This window comes from Polistes dominula, unplaced genomic scaffold, assembly GCF_049000335.1.
Source record: "Polistes dominula isolate Pdom_NZ unplaced genomic scaffold, Pdom_raw_medaka contig_28, whole genome shotgun sequence".
NCBI classification, from domain to species: Eukaryota; Metazoa; Arthropoda; class Insecta; order Hymenoptera; family Vespidae; genus Polistes; species Polistes dominula.
Window position 1 is genome coordinate 7,125,185 of NW_028300879.1, and position 26,111 is coordinate 7,151,295.

Genomic DNA, 26,111 nt, shown 5'->3' on the forward strand with positions numbered 1-26,111 from the left:
CAATGAAATCGATAGCCACATAAACAATTTTTGTTTTAAATAATTAAATTAAATACTTATTTTAGAAATAAATTAATGTATTAAAAACCTAGCTGTATGCGAATGCAACGTTGTGTCAAAATTTCAAGACAATCCGTAAAGTATTTTTGAAGATTTCCGATTAGGCACAAACGAAATCTACATTTTTAAATTTATAGATAGATAGATAAATACAGATTTAGCGTAGAAAAACGTTGCTGTTCTATCAAAAATCTCTCTTTCATTTTAACGAGTGCCTAGTAGATAATATACAGAATATCTAGATATTTAGTTGATTACCTAGGAGTTAAGCTTATTACGTATGATACGTTTACTCTTACATTTATGCGGCCCTTTTTATCACACAAATTTCTTTTTACTCGGAAAATTATATCTTTATTGTAACGTACAAACAGTTTTCTTTTTTTATCTTTTACTCTTGAAAGTACCGTCATCGAAGGCAATTGTCAGATCATGTTAGTTTTCTAAGCCAATGAGCGTCATGAGCGTCACTATGAGTATCCAATGAGGAACAAAGTGGGCATATCCTAACAACTGATTCGCTGTAGAAAAGAAGTAATTGCCTGGAAGTGGGGACCGGCATAGGTTTATAAAAAGGATCAAGAGATGAAGCGAGCCATTTTTGTTTGTCCTGTTAAGTCTTACGTTTCTTGTTTTCGTTGTTAAGTGTCTATCTGTTTTACAGAAAATCAGTGAATTTTTTTTATACGAATTTATCGTTAACAAACAAGAATAATTTTGATTAAACATGATCAAATTTGAGAAAAAATACTTTAGTAATATTTGATATTACCTGCGACTAGTATTATTTTATTATTGGTTATTGAAAATGTTGTATGTGCCGGAGGCCTCAATCCATGAGCAGCTACTACAGAAAAGGTGAGAAGAAGCTTACTTAACATTTTGCATGCGGCGTTCTGTTATTTCAGAGCCCAAATATCTTTGGCTGCTTTTTTTTATGTATACTAATATTACTTAATTCTAAAATGTTGTTTGTCGCTATTATCACCAAATTTATTTTCCTTTAAAGTATTATTTAAAAAATAATCGTTAAATAATGATAAATATCAAACTGATGAATCATCAAACAAAAATTGACTTAAATTTTTATTTTCATTAGGTACTATTTTAAAATTAGTGCCTGTTTCATAAATAATTCTTATTATAAATTATCATTAAAAAATTGTAAACATAATTGATTTTTAAAAAGCTGTTTTCCTTACAAATTATTATAATACACGATTCTTGAAATAACAAAATGCCGAAAAATAAAGCACTTTTTAAGGTAAGATGTGTATGGTATATGTAATATGTTTTTTTCTTATTCCGTTTTTAGGTTAGTATAGAACTCAATTGTGTTTTTCTGTAGAACATAAGATTTATTTATACCATATACATGCTTATATTCCTTTTTCTTTACTGATACAAATTCCTTTATCTTTTCCGTTATTATCGCGCTTATGCTATATGCCCTACATCGCCATCTGTCTAACATCGGTAATGAAGATCTTAACCATAAGAGAAGCGGCGACACGCGCGTCGTGATTTTCTTTACACACACACACACACACACACACACACACACACACACACACACACACACACACACACACGTATATATATAGCAACTAATAATGTTCGTCTGATTTTTACGCTCTCAAACTGTAGACATTAATTTTGTTTTTCGTTAATCATTTGTTAGGAGAAAATAATATATGATGACTTGGTTAACTTAGTAACATACCAAGAAAATTTATTTTTAATTCCTTAATTCAATCTATTCAGTACAAAAAAAATTTGAAAACGATATACACACAATATGTTAACATTATGATAACATTTTAATTTCCTATTTTAACTACTATCCCTTCTTTATTCACTTTATCGTCTATTGTCATTTATTCTCATCTTTTTCGTTAACTTTTTTTTTCTTTGAAATCCCCTACTTCTTCTTTTCTTCACATAGCAGATAATCGATTTTATGACCGTGTTTTGTTTTTCGCTGTAAGTACACGCGCGTATATTCACAAACACATACTACATAACGTACACATCATACATACATATACTGGTCTCTTATACTATACAACGCGGACAAAAGAAAGAATAATATTTTTTTGTAGCCTTACTTCCAAGAAAATTATCATCTTATTATAAAAATATCTATATTCTCACTTCCAATAGTGTCTGTTATTCTACGTTCTTCAATTTCTTCTGTTTTAATATACATAATTCACATACGGCACAAAACACTGCTTCCTGTTCATTCCTGAATTTCTTTTATCGGTACAATTTTTTATATTATTTTTTAGTCAAGATTTTCATATCTTGATTGATAAGTGGCTACAGTCAAAAATACCGCTTTTAATGAATCGAATAATAATTATTATGTTTATTTTTATAATTTAAATACTATTAAAATTATGCATTTTTTAAAATATTGAATAAATATTTATTTCTTTTGTGCGAAAAATGTTATCAATATTTTATACATTTTAGCTGATTAGCTAGAAGTAGAAGTAGAAGTAGAAATATATTGTATTATTGATGGTACATTTATATGTTTAAATTTAATAATAAATCTAATAATTTATGAATTATATATTTTTTATTTTTAATATGTTAATACCTTTAATATTAGATACTTTTTTTTTTGCAATTTTGAATAAATATTTATTTTTCTTTTGCGAGGAATTTTATCAATATCCACATATTAGATGATTTAGTAGAAGTAGAAATTGCAATGTTTTATTGTTGATAGTTTCAGTATTTAGTTATTAAAAGATAAGAGTAAATTGCCCTTTATAGATTGTTCGTAAAAAAAAGATTTTACAGGAATACGCGTGTGTCGTTCGTTAATTTCTTACACAGTCGCATTTTATTATATAATACTACTGTTCTACTATTAAATTAATTACAGACATTACATTATTCAATTATTTAGTTGTTAACATATATTTGTTTAATTTTATTCAATTTAAAAATAAACATAAAAAGTGTTTATTTTTTTTTCCACTTTCGTTTTTCAAATAATATTTTCTGTTCAAAACAGGAAAAATATATATTACGTCTCAGCAATTAATTAATAGAACTCCTGTTGTAATTATAGTAATAAAACATTCAGTATATTCATTCTTTTTTCAACATTTGAAATAACGAAAAACAAAAGAAACATACATATAAGTCCCACGAAGGTCAATAAACTTGATTTTATGTTTTATTTTATATTATATTATAAATTTATTCGAATTTTTATTAAGTTCATTGTCATAATTAATAAATAAAATGTCTGTATTTAATATTTTAATAAAACTAAAGTATATATATTAGTTAATACACGATAGAAACTGTTTATTTTCAAGTAAGATTACTTTCTCATACTGAATAAACTCTACATTGTTTTTCTTTTAATGTTTTTTTGTTCCTAAATTTATAAAAACAATATTTTTCTAAATAAAGCAACTGCTCGAATGTTAACGTGTAATTAAATGTTTTACCATACACTTAAAAATTAAAGCACAATGTTTTGGAAAGTATACGTTAGAATCTACAATTTATTTTCAAGTATAAGATTTTACTTCCTTATATCCGACATACTCAATTCTTCCGACTTCTTTTCTTTTGTTTGTTCTTTTGAATTTAAAAAAATCATGTGTGCAGATCACACGTGTTAGAAGTGAAACCTTCAAAAATCGTAGTTTCGAGAGAATGAGACGAATGGACAGTTTTAAGAGTAAGATAATTATAGGATTTATTTATTATAATATTACTATATTTAATAAAGGTCACCGGTATGGTCTCTGGGTGGAATAGATGATAAAAAGTGCACTTATAATATTTGCGAAGTAAAGAATTTAATACTAATTTTTCAATAAAATAGAAACATTTTGAAATAGAAAAGATATGACACGTTGTAAAAAAAAAAAAAAAAAACTATAGGCATGAATATTATCGCATCGATAATAAAGATAATAAATGTAGATCGAATTTCAACAGACCTTCCCTGTTTTTTTTTATAATTCTTTTCTCATGAAAAGGAACCGACCTTGGGGTGTAGGTAACTGACAAAAACTAATATTTTCAAAATTCTATCCATCAAGATGGAATGCTAAATGCGATAGCCATACATAGAGACGAAAATTGTAGAATATTTGTCGAAAGAATGATACGCCGTCCTAATCCAAGTAAATATAATATATATTTTTTTGAAACTCAGGTAGATGCATTTTTTTTCTCTTACACTTTTCACACTTTCTGTGAATGTGAGATACCTTTATTATGGGTTAACTCACACAAGTATTTCTTTTTGTGTTGCAACTAATACCTGAAGATGCTGTAAAAGAAAGGAACAATTCTGGTCGTATTTTTTTCGTTCCATCGGATTTTGAATTATAACGATTTTAAAATATATTTCTATTTTCGTTGTTTTATTTTATAATATTAAAAATTTCTTTAAAAATTTATTTTCTATATTTATTTTTCTATATTTGTAAAACAAGTTATATTATTTTATTCTCATTGAAAATATAAAGTAAATAAAGTTTATTTGTTTTTGTATCGTGTCTAGTTTCTTCTATTTAAAAATTTTTCTATTTTATTGAAAAATTAGTATAAATTTCCTAAATTCGCAAACATTATAATTAAAAAACATGTCTTTGGATGTTTATAAGAAAAATATTCTACAATGTTGCTTAATTTTTTTTCTCTGATGTATCTGATATTCATTTCATTTTTTTTTTTTTTGTTAAATATTGCAGACAATACAATTATTATATTCTATATATTTCGTAATTGTTAATTATAATATTTGCGAAATAAATAATTTAATATTAATTTTTCAATAAAATAGAAACATTTTTAAATAGAAAAGAAATACCACGTTTGGTAAAATAAAAACAGACCACGCACCTTCTTTCTTTATTTCGACCGTCGGTTGGTTTGGACCTTATACTTTTGTCGCATACCTACGTGCGTATCTCTGTTTATTCTTTTACCTTTCTATCGCTCGTACCTATAAACATTTCGAGTATCGAAAGAATACGTGTCCACGCTTCGTAGCATGCAATGAGACAGAACATAGTTATATAGTTTTTCCTATTTTCGGTCTCTTTATGCTCTGCTTCGTAGTTATCGCTTCTGGTTGTATACGTGTGTGTTTGTGTGCGACTGCATCCTACGAAGCGGGAACACATATAGAATAATTTCGATACTCGAAATGTTTGTAGGTAGGAGCGATAGAAGGGTAGAAGAATAAACAGATAGGAGCACGTAGGTATGCGACAAAATTATAAGGTCCAAACGAACCGACGGTCGAAATAAAGAAAAAAGGTGTGAAGTCTGTCTTTGTAAGTTGTATAAGTGTGTAAGTTTGTGTGAGTCTGGAAGGTATATATATACGTGTCGTCTCTTTTCTATTTTTCTATTCTATTTCTATTTAAAAATGTTTTTATTTTATTGACAAATTAGTATTAAATTCTTTATTTTGCAAATATTAAAATAAATATTAAAATACATAAAATATATAATTGTTGTATTGTTTGAAATATTTTACAAAAAAGAATGATTACAAGATAGATCAGAGGAAAAGAATCAGATAACATTGTAGAATACATTTGGAGCAGCTTACAAATTCCATTCAAAAGCAAGTAAATTACTGTCACATTTTTATTTTGCTTCTTTATAAAATATATTTGATTCATAAACAAAATATGTCTGATTTTTATATGTTTTTATAAAAAATATCCAAAGACATGTACTGACCAATGCATACAAGAAAATTATGTTATTAAGTGTAATATTTGCGTATTTAAGAAACTTATACTAATTTTTCAATGAAATAAAAACATTTTTAAGATGTTGAACGCCCAGCGTGAATCCCTGGACTTTACCACGGGGCTGAAATTTAAGACTCGTAGTGTACACAGTTCGATAAGCTGAGAAAGCGATACGATTCAATGGGTTTTTTAGATTTTTCGTTGTTCAGATCTTTATTTAGGCGAGAGTATTTAGAAAGATAAGTTTGTGGTTCAAAGAATAAGGACGAGATATGTTATAAATAATAAGGGTCTCGAAGTGTGGTAGGCTACAGAGTTAAAAAAAACATTTCTAGAGAATATCTCTTATTAGGTCTCTCATTGCATTTTAGCAGAACCTTCGTTCAGTCCAGCAGTATTTTCTATATGTTTTTCGTAATGTTTTTACTTTTATTATCCTAAAATGTTTGTTAGACAGCGCAAGAATGTAGATGAAAACGGGAAATAGAAATCCATACTAACAAAAAAAATTGGATACATGAGTTCCAAAAAAGGATTATTTATATTTACTTAATTTCTGATGAATTATATATATTTCCTTTGATAAACATCCTACGATTTTGTGTCTGTTTATAACTATCACATTCAGCATTCCATTTTTATTGCTTGAATTTGGAAAAGTGCACTTTTTATCAGCTATTCCCCCCAAAGACCATACCGGTGACCTTTATTATATATGGCAATAATATTAAAATAAATAAATCCTACAATTATTTTACTCTTGAAAGTGTGCATTCGTCTCATTCACTCGAAACTTAGATTTTTGAAGGTTTCACTTCTAACACGTGTGATCTGCACACATGTTTTATTTTTTCTTATTTATTGAAGTGATAACTTCTTTGGAGTGGGGTTTATTTGTAAAAATGTACAGCTACGGCATAACGAAAACGGCATTACAATATTTGCACTAATTTTCGGTTGATCAATTTGATTTAGGTTACGCAGTATGAATTATAATTATTTTATTTTCATTTATTTTTAATAAATTACCTAATATTAGTCCTTAGAATTAAAGGATAACTACATGATGCACGCAAGCGTCGAACCGATAATTTGTCATCACTGACAATATCTTCATCACTTACTTCTAACGCGTCAATAATTCGAACTAATTCTGCGTCATGCATATCCCCGTAAAGGGTATAGTTTTTGTAAAAATGTATCAACAAAACTGACAAAATTTTCGACGACTAATTGTAATTGAAACGAAAAGTACGGTTTTCCAATAAGGACTACTAACAAATGCTCTTTTCCAAGACCAAGAAAGACTAAAAAAAAGATTTGTCTCCTTATGTCGATACATGGTGTAATATTAGAATTGTCTGATAAAAATCCTGAAAAGAATCCGATTACAATCCCTATAAATTATCGTTTAATATGTATAGAATTTCTATCTTATCGCTCAAGCGTCTACACAGCATCGGCACCAACCAGCATAAATTATAACAAAAAGTAAAAGTAAAAAAATATTTTTTTATTCTTTTGCTATGAAATGAGACCGCTAATAACATTTTATAAATTTATTTTGATATAGAGCTGTCTTGCAATGGGAAAACAAGAACTTCATCGCTTATATAACGATACATGGTCGTCGGCACAAAAAGGGATAAGCAAAATTAAAAAAGAGTATTTTTTTTTAGAAGACAATGACTCAGTCTAAAGGTGAATCTCGAGTAGAAGGTACTTAGATCATATGTAATGAGCTTTTAAATAAGAATAAGCACTCTCATTCTTTAAACAATCATTTTATTATTCTAATATACCCATATTACATTTCAGATTGTTTCTATATATATGCATATATATTAAACATTTAATATGTTTTAACGTTCATTACATAGACAATAATTTTAATATACTATAAATTTATGTTTCTTTTTTCGATTACAAATAAAATGTACACGTTGCTTATAATTATTCTTAAAATAATGAATAGAATAAAGATAATGTTGACTAAAAACAGTATCTCATAGCATAGAAGATTATGTAGAATGATCTTCGTGTGAATCGTGTATAAACGTTATTGTAAATATATTTAAAACAATGTACATCTTATGCATCTCTAAAAGTATTTAAATTGTAAGGATTTTTTATCGATACAGATTTTGGGAATTTATTCTTTCATATGCTGCATTTCATATTAGGCATTTTTATATCAACAATTCTCTTCTATACGATTGTATTCTTTTGTGCGAAACGACAAAGTTTTCTTAATGTCTACATTGTCTTTATTCCATTCATTATTTTTAGAATATTTATAAGTGTCGTGTACATTTATTATAAAAATAGAAATGATTTTTAATTTATTTAATAAATAAATTATCACATGTAATTTGATTATCGTGATCATGAAGAAGGTCAGATTCCGTTCATGTAGCAAGCTGTGATTGGTCATTTCATATTCAAAAAATTCAAAAAACTGAATTAGCCAATCAAAACCGTCGTCCATGTTTTTTAGTTCTTTGACGTCGTTCGTGGAGACCATATCAGAGTATCATCGTCCCATTAAGATCAGATAATTAAAAGATATTTTGTATGGTACACGCCTTCCTATTACAATATATAAAGAATATAAGAATCAATTTTGATTTTTTGAGTATATTTTGATAATTTTTATGCTCCTATATTTTATTTTTAATCATTCGAAATTTTTTTTTATTGTAGGTGGAAAAAAAGGTACTGCACAATATTTTCGCATTTTTCGGATTTTGTTATCTCGTTAATTTCAGGTAATTTTTTCAAATAATTTTCTAAAATCATCTTCCTTTTATTAAATGATGTTATATATCAAATGATATAATATCATGTTATATAATGAAATGATATTTAACAAATGTTATATACCAAATGATAGCTACATGCAAAATTTTTATACGTGAGTTTTTTCATATTTTACTTTTTTTTTTTAGCTTTCTAAACATGAGGAGAGTTACACCACGAATTCACATACCTAACCTTTTAACCTTGTGGCAGCTCTTTTATCTTCTCTATATACATTAAGGTGAGCATTATTTTTTTTGTTTAAGTATATTTGGCATATAGAAATACTACAGAGAGAGTGAGAGATTGAGAGTGAGTGAGAAGAAGTGAGAGTGAAACAGCGGAAGAGTAAGAAAACAATACACTCGACATATAAGCTATTATAAATGTATATTTATATTTCCAGGTATTTCTCGTGTCGACGACAAAACGTAAACAGCCAATAACATAGGTATAATAGCCGAGCGTTCGACACTCCCAAGATCTCCTCTAGCAAGGTTACATAGTAACGTACCTCGTATTCGTCTTCTATCCCCTTCAACAAGACAACATCAACGAAAATGAGGCGTATTAAATTATTAAATAATTTTATTTCTAACGTTATTATTTTGATTTTAATAGTTTAAAAAGTTTTTCATTGCGTAGAATGGTTTAAAAACTGGTTTATTTTTTATGTTACTCTTTATTGAATTTGCTAATACAATTACTGTTTTATTTAGACAACTTTAAAGATTTTTAATTAATAGTTTTACTAACATTACATACTTGGTATGTAATTTAGCAAGCAAATAGTTGCATACTTTGATAAATTTCACAAATATTTAATAACTTTAACTTTTAATTATGTCAACTCTCATAGGTTATTAAATTATTGTTTTCAATTTACCGTTAAATATTTTATTAAAAATATTTAATGGTTTTAATGTGTGCCCTGCCTTCAGAAATGATTTACAGGAAATATTGTAATATAGTCTTTAGTATGTTTAAGCTTTTCAGACTTTTTATTTAATTTTATTTTATACATCGTCATTCTAAGGGTAGGATACCCATCCTGCAGTCATCAACGAAGACTAAAAGTAAGTATATTTTACTATCAAACATTTCTATGATAATTGCAATTGATTTTTATTACAACAATGGTATTAATTGTTCTTTTACTTTTTCTGTTTCAGAAAATCATTGCAATCGAGCGCGTAGGCAATGAGATTCTCGTGTGTTGCATCGTGTTAAAATAAAATATAAAAAAATCGACAAGTAGATTCAGTGTCGAGATCGTCGCATGGTTAAGTTTTGTTTGCTCGATTAAGAAACTCGCAAGTTTCTTTTATTCGGTTTAAACTTGTGCTCATCGTCATTCTAAGGGTAGGATACCTATCCTGTAGTCATCAATGAAGAAAAAACGTAAGTCAATTTTTATACTAAACATTTTTTCAATAATTATAGTAATTTTTATATACCAACTATTTATATAATCTTGTTTTTATTTGTGTTTCAGATCATCGTTGGAATAATATTCAAATTTTATTCATTAAATTCATTTAGAATTTCGTTTAACACTAGATTTGTTTACTATTTTTTAAAAATTTATAAACATTGTTTAAATGAAAAAGTGGGTAGAGGAGAGGAATAAATATTTAATTATATTTCATTACAGCAATTAAAATTACCATATAATTTAAAAAAATATTCTACTTTAAAGTTAATTAAATTTAAATTTTATTAAAATACAATTAATTTAAAATATTTCTATTTTATATATATGTAAAAAAAAAGTTTGAAATGAATCAAATTTGCTCAGTCCATAAATCTAGTGTTAATTGAATTAACTGAATATAATGCAGTTTTATAGTCATTATTTGTGCATTGTCATCGTCATCCTAAGGAAAGGAGACCCATTGTGCATTCATCAATAAAGATTTAAAGTAAGTGTATTTTTATATTAAATAATGTCTCAAAAATCTTAATGGTTTTCTGTAATAGTAATGATATTAATAGTATTGTTTTTTATTTCTGTTTCAGATTGCAATCGTGCGCAAAGCAATATGTGCAGTGTTTATAGTGGTATCATCAAACTGCGTGCAATGCAGTCTTTGAATTAGTTGTAGAATCAGTGATCGGGCGAGTAATAAGTTAAAATCAAGCGCGAATTAGAGTCAGTTTTGTTCGTCGTATAATGAAATTTCGGTTCCGCGATAAAAAAACTCATTTATAGTTTCTTATTTTCGTTTATACCGCGTTATTAGATTCACGCGAGGTGTGCATCACCGTGATGCCATTAAGCTTCGTTCCATTGGAATGCATTGTAAGTATTCATTCTTATTTATATTTTATTCGATTTTATTTTAACATGATTTTGGATTATATTCTAGATAACTTATCGTTTTGTTCTATTTTATTTTACAGATATAACCATGGTGATTCTCTTCCTTTCAAAGATGTTAGATGAATTCTTTGATGGATCTTCGATTATTAATATTAAACCAGCCAACGAATTAAAACTTTGTGAACGTTGTTTTGATTTGAATGAAAAATATCACTAATTTATAGTATTTTGAGCACAAAAGTACCTACATAATTACTATATCACATCAGGTTCTTTTACAAAAAGGAAAAAATGTTTATTTTAAAATTTTAAGAAAAAATCAATTATATTATAAATATTTATATTTGAAAACTTACAAAGAAAATATCAAGTACAATAATTGCTACAGGGCTATTTTGAGTGATATCTTTTACGTTTAGCGATATTACGTCTGGGTGTTATTTTTTTATGAGAATCATCAATAGTATCACGTTTTATTGACCAGCAGTAATCAGCCATCATATTCACATTTCATCGACCTTGGTACCTTGTTTCCATAGTTTTTATGTCTTGGTGAAACCTTTCTCCCTATTCTTCACTATAATCACCAAGATTATCAGGGAAAAAATCCACATGTGAATGTAAAAAATGGAGTTTTATACTCATATTACACCCCAATTTTTTATACTTATTTAATATGTTTTCCACAATATTTTTATAGTCGGAGTGTTTGTGATTTCCTTAAAAATTGTTGACAACATCTTTGAATGCCAGCCAAGCTTCTAATTCAGTAGTATTTAGTGTTGCATCAAATTTTTCATCGGTCATCAAAGATCTAATTTGTGATCCATCGAACACTCCTTCTTTTATTTTGGCATCTGATAATCTTGTAAATTTTCTACTCTAATATTTAAAACTATCATTTTCTTTATATCTAATGCCTTAACCAACTATTTCATCATACTGTGTTTAATATGAAGCGGAGGTAATAAAATTTTTTTAGGATCAATTAAATTTTCTCGTATAACATTTTTGGTTCCAGGTTTGAGATTTGTACGAGGATTCCATTGTTTCTGAACGTAATGCTTTTCATGTGCTCTTCTGTCCCACTCGCACAAAAAACAAGGATATTTCGTGTATCCTAACTGCTGACCTAACAGCATAGTTATAATTTTCAGATCCCCACAAATCTGCTAACCGTGTTCTTCATATTTAATTTTATCTAGTACTGTTTCCAAATTTTCATAAGTCTCTTTAAAATGAACAGAGTGAGCGACAGGAACAGAAGCATACTGATTAGTATTGTGTAAAAGAACACCTTTTAAACTCCGTTTCGAAGAATCTATAAAAAGTCTCCATTCTCCAGGATCATATTACGCTCTTAATATTTCAATGAGATCAGGAATATTGTGGCAAAAACTAATGATTCTTCTTGACTGAAAGAAGGTACAAATTCTTCTTCACGCTTCCTATACCAAGCAAAATTTGTATCAGGAGCTAACAGGTTTTTTGCATGAAGTGTAGACCCAAGAAGTTGAGCAGATTCTTTAGAAAGATTTAAATCTCTAATTAAATCATTTAATTTACCTTGTGTGAATTTCTGTGGCTGATTTCAAATTGGTTCGAAAACTTCATTTGACTCTTGACGCTGTAAATTTTGTTCTGACGATGTTGAGCTGAGATCAGTTATTGAACTTGGAAGAAAGGCTATCTTATTTTTATTTTTAGCATTAAAACCTTTCATATTGATACAGCAAAAGTAACAATCATCAATATGATTGACTTACTCTCTCCAAATCATAGGTCTACCAAAAGGTAGAGATTGTCTTTTGCGGTATGTCCACTGCCTTAATTGTTCAACACAAATAGTACAAACTAACTGCGGAGTCCACGATTTTAGTTGTATTTTGAAGCTAAAATAAGCATTATACGTATTTTCCACAAACTCAGTAATTTTCAGTTTTTGCTTTGAAGTCGTAAAGTTTCCACAAATGTAACAAAATGTATCTGGACTATTATGACACTTTCTTGAAGACATTATGTTTTTTAGACGTTTTTCAACCACAAATCATTAATTAAATATATTAAATACCTAAAATAAAACTTAAACAATTTTTTTAAATAAACATTGATTTCAGTAAAAAGTTTGTAAACAAAGTAACTATAACGGCTTATTTCCATGTAACGCGTTTCGAATGGGCGTGTCGCTGTTCCAACTAATATATTTTTTCCCGAGAGGTCGCTTAATTCAAGGAAAGAGCGCCAAAACTCAATAATTTAATTTATTTTTACTGAAAAATCAAAAATAGTGAATATATTATTAATTTTACTAAAAATCTGATGTGATACAATAAAATTAGGTTTGATTTCGTAATTAGCACTACAAAAGTAGTTGAAAAAATTAATTATAACTTGGACAAGGAAAATCATGTCGGCCGGTGTTATTAATTGACGTTAGGAACTCGAAAGTTCATTGCCGCAAGTACCAAATCTCGCCATTGTTCCCGTCCCTGAGCGCGATCCTTCCATTCGCGGTCTTCGTATCCTATTTCTTTCAGGTCCCTTCTAATATTATCTTCCCATCTATGTTTCGGTTTTCCTAGTGGTCTTTTCCCATTTAGTATATCGACCAATATTTTGTACGCCGTTCGATTCTCCTCCATGCACGCCACGTGACCAGCCCATCTTAATCGGCGTGATTTTATGACGTTGATAATGTCCGGTTTGTTGTACAATCGATGTACTTCAACGTTATGGAGTTTTCTCCATTCGCCCGTTTCCTCATCACGTTTTGTACCGAAGATTTTACAAAGAACTTTGTTTTCGAAAACACTAAATTTCTTTTTGTCCCGTAACGTAAGCGACCACGATTCGCTACCATAAAGAACTACCGGCAAAATGCAAGTACATGTTTTTTTCCATTAAGTAACTTTTTCAACGTTCAACCAAAATATTACAAAATATATGATCAGAAGGAGTACAGTTACATCTTCGACAGGTTATATAATACACAGATTATAATAAGAACGTAATTTACATTTTATACATTTTTATATGATTTTATTTATAATAGTACAAATATCCTTAGAAACAAAATAAGAAAATCAACTAATAACAGATTAATTTACTCAATTACTATTGCTAAATAGATTTTTATCACGTAATATTAATCTGGTTATAACATAATATTGTAAAGAAGCCTACAAAATAAGAAAATCTTTATAAACAATAACGAAATAGCTGTTTTCTATGTAAAACTGCCTCCTCTATCCAAATTCAAATTCAGTATATCAATTTTTATATATTTTCCATAGAAAATTCAATATGGCCGCTCTAAATTTAAAAAAAAAGTTTTTGAAAATCGACTGTGGACCTGAATGATAGTAAATTTCAATTCAGCGACCCTATAAATAGACTATTTGCATTGTTTTATTTTGACTTATAACTGAAATATATGTCCGCAGTCAATTTTCAAAAGAAAAATTGTTTTCATCTGTGAGCGGCCATGTTGAATTTCCTATAGAAAATGTAGACAATCTGATGCTGGATTCGGATAGAGCAAGCGATTTTATATAGAAAAGAACTATTACATTGTTTATTTTATTAGATTTTCTTAATTTCCTGCACTAAAAACAAATACTCAGTGAAACAAATAGTCAGTGAAATGGTCGGTTAGGTCGACATGAGTTAATAATAACGGAAGATTTAAAAGACATTATAGCTTAAAAGTTCGGTACGTATGAATAATTGGATAAATTATAAAGCAACCATTAGTGAAAGAGATTTTGAACACTTTTGCATTGATTTCATTAAATCTCCAACTTTTAATAATAGTAGTATCTTTCACAATTTTTATACCTAAATTCTCGCTACCTAAATCTTCTGTATGAAACAGTTCTTTTTTAAATTTATATTTGTTTCCTATAATAAAAATTGTTTCCTTGCGTTTGCAAATGTTTAAAATATCGATTACAGAACCGTCGTTAAGCATAACACAATTATTTCTATCATCATCTATTTGCAATTTACAAGTCTTCACGATTATAGTTTTATACTGACTATCATACGTTTCATCTGCAGGTACAATCCCATTATAATTTAACTTTTCGAGTGTAACATTACTATTTGATATACAATTTTTAAGACTCATAACAGATTCATATTCAGATAATCTTCTTTCAAATTGCTGTAAAGGTTTATCTCCTTTTCTTAGTAACTTCTTTATTGAACAAATATAGTTTTCTAATGGAAAAGTACTAAAACTTTCTATTGGACCATACTTTTTAACACCTTTCATGTATGCATTAAATTATGAACATTTAATATCACATTTGATTTACCATATATTTTTTGGAAATTAATATTTTTTTCTGATTTTACCAAATTATTATTTCAAAATATTATGATTGCTGTATGAAGCTGTTTGAAATTCTGATACACATCTGATTTTGCAATATCTTTTAACCGTTTGAGTGCCACGTATCTTTGCTGTTTTCCCGTCCAAAAATGCCAAGCGGCGCGATAGCGCTTGTCTTATTCCCTCTCCAAGAATGCCAAGGAGCGCTATTGCGCTGTTTTCAGCTTTATACGGTAGCTGTAATTGTTTCAATTCAGTGTTGTTCTGTCATCTTTCTGAGCATAAGTACAGATTCATCAGCGTCTTTAAATAATATAAGAATATAATTTAAATATTTTATTGCTTTTATAAAAGGTATGTACAGTAAAATTTTCACTATTTTTTTTTTGTAATCTACAGTATAATTTTTTTTATATTTTTACTAGTTGTCTCATTCTTTTACTTTTACCTAAAATGGAGTGGTAACCGTAAAGTCGCGCATCGACAAAAACTGAGCGTGTCGCGGTTATCGGTTTCACAGCCTAGAGCGCTGGCACTGTTCGAGGGACAGAGGAGAAGCGCAAAATCGCTCCGTGGTACTCAAACGGTTAAGATAAAAACACCAAAATATAATAAAAAATAAACTCAGTTGCTTTCCAATTCTTGTAGTAAGCTAATGATCTTGAACGTCTATTGAATTCAAAAGGTAAAATATATTTTAAATTTTCTAATCTACTAGATACAAGTTTAGTGTGTTCTTCAGATGAATTATACAATTTTTTTGTAGGGCTTTCGATCCAAAGCTTTTTCAATTGCTTCATAATACCCAAAAACAATAAGTGCATGGAATCTAATGGTACAGATGTAACTAATTCTATAGCAGGTAGATTGGTTAAAACTGATTTGCTTCTTTGATAGGTACCATAATATTTCAAATTTTCAAACTTATAATCTCTTCTTAATCTTTCGTCGCAGTATTTCATTATACTTTCAATATTTTTCAAGGGAAAACAAACAGATGAAAATTGCTGTCCTTTTTTCCTTTTATTAAGCACTTGCTGCAACTATAAAATCCACTGTGATATTTCGTGCATAGAATAAAAGATTTTACAGGACCTTCGCATATTAAAGCATAAAGTGTAAATAGATATTTTCTATCATTAAAAGTAAATCCATTATTAATAAGATCTGTACATTCTAACACGAATTCTTGTAAAAATTCATTTACATCGTCTGGCTTTTCTTAGTACCACAATAGATTTCAATAACATAAACAATATCTAGATCGAATTCTTTGCCTAATAATAACCATAAGCTTTTTTCAGATGAATTTCCGACTATTGGAGCACCATCAATATTGACTCAAAGTTTAATTTTTTCAAGCTTATGTTAACGGCAACATTTTTCGTTAATAATTCTTTTTACATAACATTTAACTCCTAGATGTAATACTTTCCACTTCCCATATCACGAACATTTGTCGATGTAGGGGTATTCAATAACGTACGTGAAGTCTTGGGAAATATAGTACTACTACTATATGTATTTAATATTCGTAACAATGCATCAAGAGCGTTATGATGAATTTTAAAATTGATTGCCCACTCCGTTACGTCTTCAACAAATTTTTTATCTTTGGTATTCGTGTTATTTTCCAATATGCTCATTATATCAAGATCAGTATCGATTTCAGGAATATTTTCAGCATCATTATCACTGTATCTTTCTTCTAATGAATCGTCACCTTCACAATCGATTGTGTCAACAAATTTTTGGTCATGATTTAAATTTTCAATTTCATCGTCACAACTTTCGCTAGATAAATCATCTGAATCACTGCAACTAGAACTACAATCAATATTATCATTTATTTTTTCAGAAGTATTCATGGGATGATCGCATTCTTCATTAATTGCGTTTATTTCGGTGTCTTTAGCATCTATAGAATACTGAACTGCATGATAATTTACTTCAATTTCCGTTGAAGTATCTGAAATAGGAACCTTGTAAACGGCATGCATTTTGACAGGTGATTTATCTTTTGTCGTATCATCCACAGTTGGATCTTGTTCAATTGTTTTTTCTGATGATTGTTTGCATTCTATCGTTTTATCCGTTCTTGAAGTAGGTGGTTCGCTTGTAACATGCGATGGCAAAGAAACCAAAGTTTCTAATGTTGTAGCAATATTACGTAAATCCTCTTCAGTTTTTTTTTGTGCCAATCGATGAATATGTCTTACACTATATGCTTTCCCAAATATCATAAAAACTTTTTAAAAATTTTCTAAAACATTTCTTAAAAAGCCTTAAGTCTTTCAAAAAGATTTCGAAAAAATGTTTATAAAAAATTTTTCTGCAAGGTGGAAAAGTCCGCGTTTAAAAACTGCAAAGGATTTCTAAAGAGGTTTTTGAAAGATTTTTAAAAATCTTATCACCATATTTTGCGAAAGGTTTCTAGAAAACATTTTTAAAATTTTTTCAAAAAAGACAATTGAGCTTCCCCAGCCAGGGCTCACCCGACCAATCCTTCTTCACGAATGCCCGGGTCAGTGATCCCAGAGACTTTAGTTCGTTTGATCGACACAGGGGAGTAAAATTATCGTACACACGGGAAAATTATCGTATGCACAGGAAAAATTTTTAATTTGTACAGTTTGTCGGATTGGATTTTCAAAATATGAAAAAACTGTCCAAGTTCCAACTTTTTTAAAGTTGATGACAGGGAGAAAGACAAGATCGTACAGAGATCGTACACTGATCGTATATCAAAAATCACTAGTTGAACCCTAACTTACCTGTTGATGACTAGAAAAAAAAAAAAGGTCATCAAGTTTTCAAAATTGGATCGTACAGGCAGAATTTTGGATCGTACAAGGCTTCAAATTATCGTACGCGTACAATAATTATCGTACGAATGGGATCACTGGCCCGAGTAGGTAAGTTTGGCATGGAGGCGCTCGTCACACATTCCACCCCCTTTTAACAACATTCAACCCCGAATGTTATATTGCCATCCCACATCACAACTCTCTTTACACTCTTTACTCGGATACTTTAATTTGTATTTTTTTTTTTTCGTGGCGATGTAAAGATTGGAACATATTACGAAACAGACCCTCCATCCCGGCTGAGATCTCTGTGTGGGATTCGTGAAAAATATTGGACCACTGGACTGACTGGGACCGGCGGGATTTGAACTACGGATCTTTCCGCTTTCCGGGCGCGACTGCTCTTTAACCAGTTGAGCTACCATATAGGCCATACAAGGCTACCGATAAATACTTCTTACGAATGCCTCGTAACTTTGGCATGGAGGCGCTCGTCCCACAGAAGGTTTTTGAAAGATTTTCTGAAACCTTATCGTCATGTTTTGTTAAGGCCGGCGATACAAGTATTATAAAAAAATATACAATTTTTTTTTTCATAAATAGTTATTTTAATATCTCAAAAATATGCCTATTAATTTTTAGAATGAAAATCACATTATTTATCGATTAAAAATTCATTAAAGTGCTCCGTCTCAACTCGGCGCTAGACGCGAACGCTAAACTTTGAACGCGTTTTTCTCAAAACGACTTTTTTCAAACTGACGTGCAAGATAACTCAAAAAGTTCTCAACCGATTCTTATGAACTTTTGCACACATTTTCTTTATAGTATTAGCTTCTAGTTGAATTTTAAAAATGCTACAAAAATTTTCTTAAATTGCCATCCTGACCCAAAAACCGTCAGAAGAAAGGGTCAAAAATCGGACTTAAAGATACATGTTTTATAAAAACGCTCCAACCCTTTTTTTTATTCCAAATTGCTGTAACTGAAGCTAAAAATCAGGCTTATTGATGCCTTTCGCCGCGAGGGCCTCAGGAGATTGGTTACTACAGCGGTCATTTTGAAAAAAAAAAAAATTAAAAAAATTTGAATTCTTATATTTTAAATGCAATGAACAAACGTGCTGAGTTTCAAAACGATTCATTTATTCCTTCCATTTTAAATAGGCCTCTGAAAAAAAGTCAAAATTTAGACGTTTACATGTATCGCCGACCTTAAAGGTTTCTATAAATATGTTTGAAATGTTTTTGACATATTTTTCATAATATTTTAAAAAATTTTTTTGAAATATTGTGTAAAATCTTTGCAAAATTATTCTGCAAGGCTTTATAGAAATATTTTTTCATCAAGTTTGTGCAAAAAATATTTATTTAAAATATTTTAGAAATCTTTCCAAAACATCGCAAAAAATTTCAAGAAAGTGTTTCAAAATGTTTTGAAAAATATAATATAAAAGGTTGCTACAAGATTTATAAAACGTTTTGAGAAAATGATTAAAAGAAAACTTTTAACACTAGATAACTGTTAATTATATACCTATTTTTACTGTGAAGTGAGCCAATTTGACTCATACAAGAAAATTAAAGTTTTTCGCAAAGAAAATAGTTCCAAATCAATTTAAATGAAATGTTTATTATCAAAAAATATGGAAAACATTTTTTACATATAAACTCTTTTTTTAAAACACATTTTTCGCAAACATTTCTATTACATTTAGCACAATGGTTTCTACATCTGTTTCTTTTGCATGATTGTTGAACTTGACAATTCAACTCGTCAATTTCTGTCATTGGAATGGAAGTGTTCTCGACTTCTTCTCTATATTTACTTCTTAGTTCTTCAGCCAATTGGAAAATAAAATCTTTTCGTGAAATATTTACTTAAGTTGTCTCTTTATACAGAATCCAAGCATTGATAGCTGCTAAATCTAAAATGTTGTAGAAAACTTGTAGAGGCTATCTGCGTGAACTTGCTTTAACGCTATATTTTTGGGCCATTTGGTGTCAAGTACATCAACGCCATACTTGGTGCTATTATAATAGGTTACTGTTTCTGGAACAAATTTTTTATTTTTTTCAATTGTTATATTTTTATGTTTTGTACTTAGTAATAAAACTTTTTTATTAGGCTTGCTTTTATAAATGATCAGGATACAATTCTCAGATCTATACAGTTTTGTAAAAAACTGTGTCATTTTATCTTTCTTGGCTTTCGCAATTTTAGGTAATTCTTTTCGGTTTGCACGTATAGTGCCAACCAAAGTAAATTTCTTTGCAAGTAACTTTTTTGCAAGTGAAATGCTAGTAAAAAAATTATCTGTGGTAATATTTTGTCCACAGCCTAAATATGACTCTGCAAGCTTAATTACTACAAATTCGCTCAAGGGAACGTTTAATCCCCGGGTTTCATCCTTGCCCAAGTATGGAAAACCGTTTATAAGATATTTGCATCTAACATCGAATGTCAGCCAAAATTTGATGCCGAATTTATCCGGCTTATTCGGCATGTACTGCGTAAATCGGTATCTAGCTTTAGTAGGGAATAATTGCTCATCGATCGTTATGTTTGCGTCAGGTTTGTAACAAACCTGACTATTCTCTATAAATTTTTCCCATATTTTTGAAATCAAGGCAAATTTGTCTGTCTTCAGTCTTTCACTGCGTTCATTTTTTTTTATCAAAACGTATGAACCGAAGTATGTCTATAAATTTATCTCTAGACATTGTCTGGACGAAAAAAGCCGGATCCCACTTCGCGCACCACAAATATGAACACTTCAAATTTTTTGCCTCATATGTTCCTCTAGCAAATACAATTGCTACAAAGGCCCATAATTGTGATTTTGTAACCGTCCATTTCTTATTATTCAAAACTTGACGAGCTTCGAGTTCGGGGTACATGATTTTATATACGCCATCATACCTTAATCAATTATCAAATTGAATGCGCTACTTGCCGAACCAAGCATAATATGCCTTTTAGCATAGGCAGTTGGACCAGAAACGTCTTTGAATATGCTATAAATCGGTGATCTACCTATGTTTCTGCCTTCGTTCAATGTTTCCCATAAAGTCCCATCAGCAGTTTTTTCGGCTGAAATTTCTTTATCAGAAGATATATCGATAGCGTTTAAATCATTTTCGGTTTCAGAATCAGAAATAACTCTAGCCCTTTTTTACTAGGAGCTGTGTAACGAAAAACTTCATCGTCGCTTTCGATTTCAGGATCAGAAATAACCCTGGCTCTTTTTTTGTTAGGAGCTATATAACAAAGATCTTCATCTTCACTGCTTGAAGATTCAATTTTATTGACTTCCTCCTCTAATTCAATTTCGTTATCACATTGGTCTATATCAATTGCATCCGATTCATTATCTGATTGGTCTTTCTTTATTTTGATTAGTTTTTTCAACAAAAAACAATTTTTCTGATTTCTTCCCATAATAGAAACCCTAGATAACCTGATAAAATATCAATTGTAATACCTTCTACAAATAAATTACAAAATTACCTTTGTGGAATAAATTTTTTTGGCATAAAATGAATTTTATAAAATTATAAATTATATATTACTTCACTGCACTGCTCACATGCGATGTATAAATCGAAATGATGACAGGAGTAGGTAATAATGTAGCGAAGTAGCGAAAACAAGTGACAATGGTTCTCACATACTTACAAATATAGGGATTGAGAAAGATGACTTTGACGGCACCTGCTGGGAAAAATGTAAAGCAAAGTGATGGCAAGTGCTATACAAAATAATAGCAAATTCATTAAATTAATTATTTTTTTAATCTGATTGAAGTAAATTTTGGTAATGTCTTCTTCAAAAGTATCTTGTTGTATCCGTGGATGTTCCAATATGCCATATAAAAACAAAAACCAAAATTCAAGAGTTAAATTTTATCGTTCCCTGCAAGTACTCTGAATTCAGAGTGGATAATCCATAAACGTGAACGATGGATAAATGCAGTGAAAAACTATGTGTAAGTAAATTATTTTAATAAAAAAATTAAATTAATCACGATCAAATTTAAAAAGCTAAGTAGTATAAAATAGAATATTAAACTATATAATGATTATTTTATAAAATAAATGAAATAGTACTAGGGAAAAGTAAAATTAAAAAAATTTTTTTTTAGGAAATATCCAACTGATTGGGAGCCAACTAAAAACACTCGAATTTGTATTGCTCATTTTATAAATAATCAGAAGTCTGAACATCCTCGGCATCCTTCATACACACCAACAATTTTTCCTGGTAAAGTAAATACAAAAAACTCAACTCAATCAGTTGAACGTTTCGAACGATTAAGACAAAGGAATTTACGGAGTGAAATGAATATCTTTAATAATAAAAATAATAATAACAATAATAGTAATAATAATATAAGTGAAATTGAAATTGAAGATGATAATAATTGGGTAGATGTTGAAACACAGAGTGTAGAAGATCATTGTGCATTTGATGATACTTCAAAAAAAAAACAACTCTTAGTATTACATGTCAAACTGATGAAATTGTTGATGAAAGTGTTTTAGATGAACATAAATATTTTTTTTGTAATATAAATTCCTGTGATGGTGTAAGTACTGCTGAAGTACAAGTAAACATTCCAATTAAAAGAACAGCTGAAAAAATTTGTTATGTTAATTTGCCGCCTTTACACAAGAACGTTGAAGATGTTGGGTGTGATCCAATTGCTCCAGATTCTATTAAATTTGATTGTCCAGGTTTCCATGGAATTACTTCTATTCATGATGACCAATCCTTAAGCACTTTAACCGGTGTTAATTTTTCAATATTTGCACTTTTATTGAATATGCTTCCTGACATAAAATCTACCAAAATAGATAAAAAAACAAAATTACTTATCACTTTGACAAAATTGAAGACTGGTCTGACATTTACAGCACTAGGAATACTATTCAGCATTCACAGAACTTCAGCACAAAAAATATTTATCAGGAACTTACAACAACTCAATATTTTATTGAAAAATTTTATAGTTTGGCCTTCGAGAGTTACTCTACAAGCAACTCTACCAGAAGCTTTCAAAAAAAATTACCCTGCAACACGCGTGATTATCGATTGCACTGAAGTGTATACAGAACAACCGCCGGAAGTAAGACAGAAAGTTTTTATGTACTCGGACTATAAACATCATCAAACAGTGAAATTCTTGGTTGGGTGTGCTCCAAACGGAGTGATAACTTTTGTATCTAAGTGCTACGGTGGTCGTTCTAGTGACTGTTACATTACGAACGATTGTGGGATATTAGATTTAATAGAACCTGGTGACGTTGTTCTTGCTGATAAAGGTTTTCCTCAAATTCAAACCGAAGTTGAAAAAAAAAATGCTATCTTCATTATGCCTCCTTTTGCACATGATCGACAATTTACAGCTGAAGAAGTTAACAAAACCTATAATATTGCTTCAGTCAGAATTCATATTGAAAGAGTGAACCAAAGAATCAAAGATTTCAATATTTTTACAAAAATACCAATATCTTTACTTCCTCATGTTGATGAAATTGTTTTTGTGATCTGCAGTTTAATAAATATTTCCTACCCTATAATAAAACAATAATTTAAAAATAATAATATAAATACAAGTGTATGAAATTAAAACTTTATTTTAAAAATTTATATGATTTATGTAATTATTTTTTATCACATTTTTGTTCATACGTTTTATGTAACAATTAAATTACAATAAATATAAGAATTTTTAACATTTATAAACATTTGCAAAAGTCTCATAATAATAATAAGTCAATAATAATATTAATAATAATAATAATAATAATAATAATAATAATAATAATAATAATAATAATAATAATAATAATAATAATAATCTTAAATATTGCAGATAGAAAATGCATCTAGTTTTTTTTTTCAGAATACATAGAAAATAATCTTTGGAGATAATGATGAAAATAAAATTTTTGCAGTGCAGTTATGACTTTGTAAAGAAATGCCTCATCTCGTTTAATAGTTATTAAAACACTACCCTTAGGTGAATAGATGAATAAATCACAAAAATCAATGTTTGTGACGTACATTTGAAGCTGGATTTGAGTATAAATCGAGTGAGTTGTACTTAAGTGCAATCCATTTTCATCAAATTTTAAATATTGAACGTTGATTTCAAGTGATTCTTCATCGAAAATCGGTTGATTACGGCATGAATATGGGCATTTCACTTCAATCACTCTTTTCTGCCAAATATTTGGCCCATAAACTAGAATACTATCTGGACTACACGATATCCATGGCTGAGGAATATTAACAATGAGACCAACACTGACTACTTCCCAATTTGGTTGTAGTAATTTTTCATATTCTTTGAGAGCAACTTCTTCAGTTTTCTTTCCATAACTCATGGCAGAGGTTTCAACTTTACTAGGATTCACAAGCTCATCAATAATTTTTTCAACGTCAAAACGATTTTCTTTGACTTTGTGCCCATTGCTAGCAGTGATACGCAACTTTCTTTCCTCAAACCACTCAGATTTTTGAGACTGATCGATCGTTCTAATACTTATTGTTAATGCTTTATCTACATCACAGCAGACTTTATTTTGGTAAAAATCATGCCATTCTTTAAGCGTTTCACACTCAACACCGTGCAAATTATTAACTAGTTGAAGAGAGAAAATGTCTAAAGTAACTTTTTTTACTTTTTCTAATAAGTTATGTTTTCCTATCATCCGCTTAATTTCAACCAAGGTTTCAGCAGCAATAATTTCAACCTGATTTCTTTTTTCAAATTGAAGAATTTGAAATAAAGGTGAAAAAGGCACAAACTCCTTCTAGTTTTCAGTAGTAACATCAAAGGGAGTTAATTTTTCAGCTTCACTACATAAAGGAGGAGGTGAAAATAAAGTTGACATTCGAGCCCCTTTGTCATAACCCAACAGCTGACGATGCGAGGGTTTACCCCATCCTTGCGATTGACTAGTTTTACTAGCTGCAGAATCCGGTGAGTTAACGAAGTGTATTGCGGCACATATATGCTTGCATTGCTGCGCCACTCCAGCTTTACAGGTGCAATTAGCACTGATAATATTTCGATTATTATCAAGCTGAAAATAATTTTTAAGTTACTGAAAGTTATTTAAACAATGTAATTAATATTAAAAATATAAATAATCTGTCGTTTTTTTATTTCATTAAAAATTGAAATAATCTGTCGTTTTTTTATTTCATTAAAAATTGAAATAAAATTTACTTCTACACTTCGAAACTTTTAACCAGGTTTATATTTAGTTATAAATTTTGTGAATTTATGAACATTAAAAATAATTTTAAGAAAGCTTCAACGTAACCAGATTTATATTTTTAATATTGTATAAAATAATTGTAAAAATAATTAGTAACTAACATAAATTTTTATTTTGTACACATCGGAAATTTTGGTTTGAGCTACAACTGAGCAGGTTATTATTGAATGTTTATTGGAATCTTCTGTTTCCCCAACATTTAAAACGTGTCCTGACTCAAATAATTTTTTACCTTTAATGTCATTTTGACCCCTAATAAGGGTATTTTTGACGGGCAAGAACCCGAATTTAATTATTTTTTGCATTCTTAATGTAACTAATACTAATTATCACAATGTTCATCACTAAGCTTTATATTTATTACACTAGATCGCTCCACTTTCAGCAATAGTGCTGCCTCTACAGTTTTTTCTCAATCCCTATTGTATGTGAGGAATGCTTAATGAGAAGAGAAACAAATCACGTGCGACTTGACTGTTGCCCAGGCCTGATAGGACCGATAAATTTCATGTTATACGATTAAATGCTAAACCATTCTATGAGTCAAATTGGCTCACAACCGTGAAATTAGGTATACCACATTCGATAATGCGAAATGAAGGGGTTTGCGGGGAAGAGGAATGAGCGTTTACATATATTTTATTACCTAAATAAAAACCAAAACGTATGTTTTTAAAAAGTAATATTTAAAGTTATATATATATATATATATATATATATATATATATATATATATATATA

General features: G+C 29.3%; 2 protein-coding genes and 2 long non-coding RNA genes across 7 annotated transcripts; 3 read left to right on the forward strand and 1 right to left on the reverse strand.

The window, feature by feature from the left end:
• Positions 1-733: 733 nt before the first annotated feature.
• Positions 734-9,243, forward strand: LOC149033677 (uncharacterized). The gene is made up of 5 exons (XR_016177324.1): positions 734-918; positions 7,387-7,532; positions 8,517-8,581; positions 8,762-8,853; positions 9,019-9,243. It is a non-coding gene; the product is annotated as an uncharacterized LOC149033677 (long non-coding RNA).
• Positions 9,244-9,463: 220 nt separating this feature from the next.
• LOC149033678 (uncharacterized) lies at positions 9,464-10,879 on the forward strand. The gene is made up of 4 exons (XR_016177297.1): positions 9,464-9,688; positions 9,785-10,013; positions 10,108-10,534; positions 10,632-10,879. It is a non-coding gene; the product is annotated as an uncharacterized LOC149033678 (long non-coding RNA).
• A 10,866-nt stretch (positions 10,880-21,745) lies between these two features.
• LOC107073676 (uncharacterized) lies at positions 21,746-25,171 on the forward strand. The gene is made up of 2 exons (XM_089172297.1): positions 21,746-22,066; positions 22,223-25,171. Exon 2 carries the CDS (start codon positions 22,904-22,906, stop codon positions 23,669-23,671), a length of 768 nt encoding a protein of 255 aa, XP_089028423.1. The 5' UTR covers positions 21,746-22,066; positions 22,223-22,903; the 3' UTR covers positions 23,672-25,171.
• On the reverse strand, positions 23,910-25,787 carry LOC149033679 (uncharacterized). Of its 4 annotated transcripts, none has more exons than XM_089172276.1 (2): positions 25,603-25,787; positions 23,910-25,172 (listed from the first exon to the last, which is right to left on the reverse strand). In XM_089172276.1, exon 2 carries the CDS (start codon positions 24,795-24,797, stop codon positions 23,970-23,972), a length of 828 nt encoding a protein of 275 aa, XP_089028402.1. In that variant the 5' UTR covers positions 24,798-25,172; positions 25,603-25,787; the 3' UTR covers positions 23,910-23,969. The 4 variants fall into 4 exon arrangements, with proteins under 4 accessions (XP_089028402.1, XP_089028398.1, XP_089028411.1 ...); XM_089172272.1 differs by having other exon boundaries at positions 25,472-25,783; XM_089172285.1 differs by having other exon boundaries at positions 24,679-25,172; positions 25,603-25,783.
• Between the last annotated feature and the right edge of the window lie 324 nt (positions 25,788-26,111).

Bases quoted from the DNA above. Each gene is read 5' to 3' on its own strand.
- LOC149033679 (XM_089172276.1), bottom strand. From the start codon at position 24,797: ATGATAGGAAAACATAACTTATTAGAAAAAGTAAAAAAAGTTACTTTA.
- LOC107073676 (XM_089172297.1), top strand. From the start codon at position 22,904: ATGCTTCCTGACATAAAATCTACCAAAATAGATAAAAAAACAAAATTA.